The following is an 8,794-nucleotide window of genomic DNA, read 5'->3' as shown; positions in this document are numbered from 1 at the left end:
TATTATACATATTATTAATATATATTATATATGTACACACACATATGTACTTTTTGCTACAGGGAGTGTACACTTGCCAGAGAGAGAGGGAAGGGGGGAAAGCACCCCCAGTGAGTCATGGCCACACCACAACACCTTCTCAGTCTATCTCTCTCTCTCCTTTAGAGATTTTGGACACACACATACATGCACCTAGTGTTTCTCAAGCCGTGCAGTTGGCCATGTGGGATCCGGCTCTCTTCACCATGAGGCTACAGTGCCAGCCTCACATATATTTTAGAGAACTACTTTTTTTTAAGTACTTTATCCTGGAGGAATGGCAGAATTGACTCTGCTCTGAGGCCGGGGTGGCACGTATGCACAGGCTGCAACCAGAATAGGGCCAGAGAGGGCCCCGAGCCAGCACACTGCAGGTTAGGCTGGGCCAGCCTTCCCCCATGGATCCTCTGGGTCTAGGCGATGATACTGGGTTCTGGGCCTCAGGCATGGTGACCAGTGGTGGCCTCTCAGCACCTGGGTGGCCCCTACGCCACCTGTCACAGGGCCAACGGTCACACCAGGCACCACAGTGTGTGTGCGCCACGCTGACAACCTGGCACGCTGAATCCTCACGAGCACCCGATGAAGTGCGCTCACCAACATCACTTTACAGATTAGAAGCCAGATTTAGAAAGGCTGAGACACTGCCTGAGATCACAGAGCCCCCAACGGGAAAGTGCCCTGGGCTGCCGGATCTTGAGGCTCTGTCCTTACCCTACCACGCATTCCACTCCTACGGCCTCTGGAACAGAGCCCCCTCCCACCCTCCATCGTCCCTTTGTAGGAGACAGAGTGGAATTCCCAGGCCCAGCCTCCCGGCTTACCTTGGCCAGCCTTGCTCGCTTGATGAGGTCGTTGAGCTTGCGCACCGCCGCCTTCTGGGGGAGGCTCTGGATGTCTCTGAAGAGGTCCTGGGCCTCGGCCTCGAAGAGCCGGCGATTGTCCGTGTTCTGCAGGGGCTGTGCCCAGAAGGAGCCGATGTAGACGCGCAGCACCTCGGGCGTGTTGATGACCTTGCCCAGGGACCACATGAGGGCCCCGTAGACCCGCATCAGCTGCTGCGTGTCCACCTGGTCGGCCTTGTTCAGCACCACGCGGATCTTGTCGTCCTGGCCCCGGAAGGCCTTGATGGCCTCCGAGAACTCATCTGAGATGTCCAGTTTGTGAGCATCGAAGAGCAGGATGATCCTGTCCACCCTCTCGGCAAACCACTGCAGGACCTGGCAGAAGTCATACCCTGTGCAGAGAGAAGGGCGCGTCAGCATGGCTGAAAGTGGAGACACGCTCAGGAACCCAGCAGCTGCCTGGGGAGGCCGCGACTCCAAGCTGGAGGCCGTGTGGCCTTATGACCTGACAATCATTTCAGATGGGGCCTCCTTGGCTGGATGCAGCTGGTCAACACCAGGGATATGGGGAGCCCTTCCATGGGAAGAAGTAGGGAATAAATAAACAGGGCTCCTGGCCCTTTGAGCATTGCTTACATCTGTATCAATAATTTCATTTGGTCCACACGAGTGTCTTATTTGACCAAGTACTATCCTTTTCATCAATAGCTTAGTAAAGCCACTGGCCATGGGTCAAAAGCTCTTACTTCTGAAAAGCCCCATTTCAAACATTTATTTATTGTTCTTAGTATGCTATAGGGCATGTGTACTGACCGGTGAGACAGAGAGCAAGAGAGAAAGTGAGAGAAATCAACTCCCCAGAGGGGATAGCAACGGCAGTCTCTTCTCCCTTCTGCTCTTGCGATTTTGGGTGACACACACACACACACACACACACACACACACCCAGTGTGATTTTCAAGGTACCAGGTCTGGAACTTGAACCACAAATTTGGCCATGTGGGACCCAGCTGCCTTAACCTCCATTCCACCTATTGGCACACAGCCCCCCTTTTCAGAAAGTACCGGAGATAGAGGAAGAGGAGGCCACTTGGAGTCCCATGGAGAGCTCAGGAAGCATTGCAGAAGGGGAATCACCCTCTCTTAACCCAAGTTTGTAGAGTGTTGAGGAGGTCAAAGGGCAGCCTGGACAAAATTGTGACCGATACTTATTTATCATTTGGATTATTTATAGCTTAAGCATGTTATAAATACCTTCAAAAATCATGTCTCACAGCCATGCTGTGGAGTGTTCTCTCGCCAATTTCCTTTTTAAGATGGCCAGGCCCACAACACATTTTGGTTAGCCTGCTTTGGCCACCTACCAAGACGCTCCAGACCTTGGAGCTAAATAAACACTCGTCAGCCTGAGGTCAAGACTTTCAGGCATTTCCCCAGGGAGGCAGATTCCCACAAAAAGCAAACAAGAAGAGGCCAATTCCACAGAGTTTATTTTTAATCTCACTCTGATTAGCAGGAGGATCTGAGTCTCAATCTAGCCCAACTAGGGCTGATATGTTATCTTTCATGACTTCTGCTCTAGTGGGCTCCCTCTTTTTAGAGATTTTAAAAACTTTCAAACACATATAAAAGTCTAGAGAATAATATAATGAATGCTGGTGCACTGACCACACAACTAAGAAATTCTGCCAATTTGCCTCATTGCTTTCGGATGTTTTTGTAAAATCAAGTCTAATGTATTTAGATAACAAAATACCATATAGTGGTGAGAACCTGTCAACAAAACTTGTCCCATAAAAAAGACCTCCCACCCAAACACACACACATACAAATAATGAATAAATAACAGCTTAGAAAGGATACAGACAGCATGGTAACATTCATGTGAAATTTAACGCCAGGGGTCAGGGGGTTAAGGTGTTGGACTCCCACATGACCAACCATGGTTCAATCCCAGACCTGGCCTCTTGAAAATCATACTGGGTGCATGCACATGTGTGCACAAAAGCCCAAGAGGAGAGTGGAGGAAAAGGGATTGTGGCATGGCCATCTCCCTGAGGAGGTAACTTCTCACTTTCCTTCTGTCTCTATCTCTATGGCAAAAATCTAAATAAAAAAAATAAATAATGATAATAAATAATACCAGGCTGGCCCTGGAGATGAAGAGAGTGTAGAATCTAAGGCAAATGAAATATCTAGAAGGAGGATGACTTATTAGGCAAAAATAAGGAGGGCCCAGAACCAGGTTCTATGCATGTGAAGAACAGGTAAGGGGAGTAGTTGAACAAGCAGACTAGATTCAGACACATACTTTAAATGGCCAGGGGATGTCTGCTTCTGCATGAAAAAGAGAAAGCACCCCCAGTGGAATGTAGTCATGCTACAATCCCTTTTCTTCCATACTCTACCCCAGAAAAAATACAACTCTCAAAGAAATGTTCTGAAAAACAATCATTATAGAAACACAACTCAAGACTACACAGTGTAAGAGAGAATTCATGAACCACAAGATTGTCCTAAAAAACTTACACAAATATAAATTCAGAAAAATTAAAATTTAATGGCTCAAGATACAGAGAATATGCTGGAAGGCTCTAATAATTAAGGGGAGTTCTTGGGGTGTGGGCTAGAGTCCATGTTCATTGCTGTCTGCAGCCAGTTTAGATCAGAGGACAATCGCAGACCTACTGAACGGGCCACACAGTAGCAAAGACTGTGTTCTGTCCCTGTGAGGTCAGAGCGAACTCCTTCCAAGGCAGTGGTTAAGTGCTGCTGCCGTTTGAGAGTCCTGGTGAGAGCAAGGGCTGCAGAACTGCAGATGGAAGGATTCACCGAGGGGAGGCTTGGGTACCACCCCAGCAGGACCTGCAGGGGGACTTGCTTTTCCATTTCTCCAACTCGGCCACTTTCGTGACCAGAATCATCATCGGAAGGTGCGCGCAGATTAAAATGTATTGTCTGGGCATGCGGTGGTATGGTCATTAAGGCACTGGATCTCACATGGCTAACTGTGGGGTTCAAGCCCTGGACCTGGATGCTTGAAAAACACACTGGGCATGTGTGTGTGTGTGTGCATGCCCAAATCCCCAACAGGAGAAGAGAGAGGACTGAGGTGTGCTCATCCCCCTCATGGGTGTGTGTGTGGATTTCTCACTTTCCCTCTTTGTTTGGGAAGCCCATGTGGGCTATAAAAATTAAAAAAAAAAATACATACGGGGCCAGCTAGGTGGCATGGAGGTTAAAGTGGCTGGATGCCACACGGGCCAGCTAGGTGGCATGGAGGTTAAAGTGGCTGGATCCCACATGGCCCACCACACAATCTGAGTCCCAAACCCAGTGGCTTGAAAAACATGCCAGGCATGTGTACATGTGCACATGCATGTCTGCCCAAAATCCCGAGAGGAGAATGGAGTAGAAGGGATTATAGCATGGCCATCCCCCTCTGGGGGCGGTGCTTTTTCACTTTCTCTCTTGTCTCTCTCTGACAAGCATGTGTGCCTTTTAGATAGCAAAATTTAAAAACAAACAAGCAAACAAATAAATAAAATGCAGTGTCAGGTATGCACACTGGAGTGGACATAAGTTGCTTTTTGCTGAATGCACTTCCTGTCTCAGGCCAGGGGTGCGTCCTTTGTGGGCTGTAGAAGCTGAAGGTGTGGTGGACAATCCCTTACCCCTACCTTAGCAGGTCGGGGTAGAGGCAGGTGACCTAGAATTAGATATTCAGCTCCCTTCACCAAAATGGAGTGTCGAACCTTGAAGGAATGACGCACAAACACAGGGAAAATAACTTATTCATAATGGCGGTGCCTTTCTAACCTGCTCCTGAGCCTGCCTCTACCTTTCCCATTAATTCTGTGAATCACGTGCTCCTCCAAAAAAAATTCCCCTTCTGCTTAAATTTGCTAGAATCAGCTTCTTTGGTTTGCTAAGAACTGAGACTGGTAAAACACGTTTCCCCCACATTTTAATATTTCTGAACGCCTATTTCTTTGGGTACCAAATGAGGCCTGCTATCCCCACAGAGAAGGCAAGACCCAGCTGTCACCTGTGCTGCCGCCCGTCAGCCATGCAGACACGGTGTCTGCCCCAGGCTGTCTCACTTGGAATGGTCGGCCTTAGCGGCACAGACATCTACCATCTGGTGTCTAATGGTTAACTTACACGTCTTGATAAAGATTCCATGCTAGTGCTATAGTGAGATGGAGCTACTGGGCACAGAACTGCCGGATGTAAGTGTACTACAAGTGAGGCCAACACTCATCTCTGGAGGAAAGGCCACATATCCATATTTTCTTGTCTTTAACTTTTATTTACTTATTTTTTTGGAGAGAATTTTGCTCTAGGGCCCATGTGCTTACCAGAGAGAGAGAGCCAGAAAATGAGAACTCACCCCCCAACGGGAATGGCCATGCCACAATCCCTTCTCCTCCATTCTCTTCTCAGTATTTTGGGCACGTGTGCACATGTGCTTGGCCTGAGTTTCAAGCTGCCAGGTCCAGGATTTGAACTGTAATCTACCATGTGGGAGTCTGATGCCTTAACCACTATGCCACCTGTTAGCCCCCCCCTTTTATTGTCAGAGGGTACATGTGTTCACCAGAGAGAAACAGTGACAGAGAGAGACAGGGAGAAGGAGAAAGTAACCCCTCAATAGGGTGTGGCCACACCACAATCCCTTCTTCATTTTGTCATCCTGTTGGAATTTGGGGTGTGCATGCATGTACGTACACATGTGCATGTGCACCTGGCATTTTTTTCAAGCTACCGGGTCCAGGATTTGAACCATGGCTGACCATGTGGCATCTGGCTCCTCATGTACAGCACTTAATTGCTGTGCTACAAGTCTGGCCCTTCCATGAACTTTTCGAAGTCCCCCCAACATAAGCTATTAGTATTATTTCTTTTCTCCTTTCCTTGCTCACTGCAGGTGCACTCAACTGCACCCCTGCTCTGGGCTCCCAGGGCCCTTAGCTTGTGTTTCCGCCCCACCACCTCCTACAGTGTGCTCCAATGACGTGGGGCTACATGGGAGTCTGGCACCTCAACCACTATGCTAGCCCTGCCCACGGGTTCTTTAACCACAGGGGCCAGGTCTTCCGTAGGGTCAAGCAGACAGTGGTGACAGTGTGGGTATTGGACCCAGACTGCCTGGGGTCTAAGCTGGCTTTATCACGTGCTAGTTCTGGAATCTTGGGAGAGTTACTGAACCTCTTTGTGCTCACTTCCTCATCTGTAGAATGGTATTAATAACTACTCACACACCTCATGGGTTATAGTTCACATACATGAACGTTAGAATCATCGTGGCACCCAGAAGGCTGTCCAAAATGCTATCTACTGGCTCCTTCTAAAACCCCCGTGGCCCCAGAAACTGCAAAGAAGTAGGGTAGGTAGTAGGGGAGGGGACGGAGGGATTGGAAAAATATTTAACAGAGACACAGAATGTTAAAATGGCACATACACGGTAAGAGCTTTGATTTGTCACTTACTGCATGCAAGCTTTGAAAAACTGTATCATATGCCACAAAGATGTACAATAAAAGTAAGAAACCACAAAAAACCTACTTTGAATCCAGTGCCTGGGGTACAGTGTAGGCGTAATAAATATTTGCTGCAGGCCCCATGACTGGGGAGAAGGTCAGTCTGCGGCCACGGACAGAAACAAAATGAATGAGGATAAAGGCAGCGATGCCATGGTGCTCGAGCCAAGCGAGAACCAGTGCTCAGAAAACGGGGAATAGCGGACACCAAAGACTGAACAATCGACTCCTATTTTATAAACAGAGCAGAGGCCGGACAAAGATCCCAGGCCAGCTCCGGGAGACCTGCAGCTGTTACCGCCCGTGTCTCCCCTGCAAGCCACACTTGCTGTGAGAATGGGGGGCCTTCCTGCCTGCTCTCCACAGCACCAGGAAAGTGCTGACCAAGAGCAGGTCCCAATAAATGTTTCCTGAAGGACCGAACGTTTGCTGTGGGAAAATGTGCTCCAAATTCCTAGAACGGGTTTTCAACAATCTTTTGGAACATGTCTTTCTGGAAATTTGGAAGTTCAATTACTATCTTGGACTTTAATAAGACACTTCAAATATAAAACTTAATATGTGATTAATTGATAATTATTAAATACCTGGGATGTGCTTGGAACTGTCACTGGGGGCCATACTTCTAGCCCATAAAGACTGCTGGCTTTATCCATAACAGGCCTAAACTGGAAACAACTCACTGCCCCTTAAGCAGGGAAGGGGTACACTGTGGTATATCTACACAGCGGAATACTACTCAGCCATAAACAAGGCCGAGCTCCTGACCTGTGCAGTAATATGGATACATCTTGGAAACATTACCCTGAGTGAAGAAGTCAGACACCAAGGAGGCCACACTGAAATTTATACTAAATTCTAGAAAGGCAAAGCTAAGCTACAGAAAGCAGACCAGTGCTTGCCCAGGGCTGGGACTAACTGTGATGTGGCATGACTGAAAGAGACCTGTGGGTGACAGAAAGTTTTTACATATTTTTTTCTTTAAAGAATTATTTTATTTAACTTTATTTATTATTTTAGTATTTTTAGAGAGAGACATGGGGTGGGAGGAGGGAGAGAGAGAGAGAGAAAGCAAGCCTCCAGGTCTGGGACTTGAACCATGGTTGATCATGTGAGAGTCCAGCACCCTTAACCACCATGCCATTTCCCGGCCCCAGAAAGTTTCTATATCTTAGTGATGGTGGTGGCTACTTGATACAAATTTGTCAAAACTCACTAAATTGAACAATTCAAATATTTTATTATATATTTCAATAAAGGTGGCTTAAGAAGTAGAGATAACTAAGTTAGGAAACAAACAAACAAAAAAGGAAACAGTGAACAAAACAAAAAACCAAGTTTGCTAACCTTGTTTAAAGATACACATCTCCACAAAGTGTTGAACAGACCCAGAAGTTGAAATGTGTTTGTCTAGGAGACAAAGGACCAGCCTATGCGTAGTAGAGCTGAATGTAACTGAAACAGGAGTCGCGCCTACCCTGTAGCTGAAACCGGTTTTAAGAACCACTCCAAGAGGCTGATGTACAATGAAACTGGAATTGCCCCCTGGAACTCTGAGGCCCGTGTGATTTCTCTAGCGCCCTGTCTTTTGCCCAAGGTGAAACATGGCGTTTTCAAAAAGTTCACAGAAGGGTCAGCAGGTGGTGTGATAGTTACGACACTGGACTCCCACACAGCGAACCATGGTTTGAGTCCCACACCTGGCAGCTTGAAAATCATGCCAGATGTGTGTGCCCAAAATCCAAAGAGGAGAACGGAGGAGAACATAGCGTTCTGTTTCTCTCCGGCAAGTGCATGTGCCCTACGTCACAACCAAAAAGTTCATGGAAAATGCATATTGAAAAAAACTGCGTGGATTTCAAAAATTTTTGCACCAAAATAAACTTATGTTTTATTTCCATTTTCCATGAACTTTTTGAAGTCCCTGCCTAAGAAAGCCTCTCATGGTGACAGATAAATGCTCTTGAGTTTATGAGAATTGGTTCCAGCAAGGCAGAATGCAACATGGCTGAGGCACGTATGGACAGACGTGTGAGCGTGCACACTCATGCACACGTATGCCTACAGGCAGTGTACGTATGTGAGTGTGTGAGAAGGACATAAGAGTCAGCATAATTAGAAAAGCAACCCCATGGTGCTCAGTATATTGTAAACATGTTTTCATTTAATTATAGAAATTTCAATTCTTTAAGAACTTCCAGTGGATCTTTCAGTAGTCTGGGGGGCAAAAAAAAAAAAAAGAGATGTAATCATTTGTTTACAATTGTTTAAAAATATAGTTTCTATCTTTGCAGAAAGGCCCAAAGGCTATATAGCTTTGGGAGCCTGGAAAGTGAATTTGTCCTGTGGAAGATCCCAGCTTGGAAT

At 46.9% G+C, this 8,794-nt stretch overlaps 1 protein-coding gene across 1 annotated transcript in view; it reads right to left on the bottom strand.

The window, feature by feature from the left end:
* EHD4 (EH domain containing 4) overlaps positions 1–8,794 on the bottom strand; it is a 98,312-nt gene that overhangs the window by 20,493 nt on the left and 69,025 nt on the right. The window contains exon 5 of the mRNA XM_006158718.3: positions 864–1,276. Coding sequence (XP_006158780.1) covers positions 864–1,276 — 413 coding nt within the window. The remainder of the gene's footprint in view (positions 1–863; positions 1,277–8,794) is intronic.

Source organism: Tupaia chinensis, unplaced genomic scaffold, assembly GCF_000334495.1.
Source record: "Tupaia chinensis unplaced genomic scaffold, TupChi_1.0 Scaffold000605_1, whole genome shotgun sequence".
NCBI classification, from domain to species: domain Eukaryota; kingdom Metazoa; phylum Chordata; class Mammalia; order Scandentia; family Tupaiidae; genus Tupaia; species Tupaia belangeri.
Note: the sequence above shows the minus strand (reverse complement) of the source record. Positions and strands in the feature narration are given on the sequence as shown.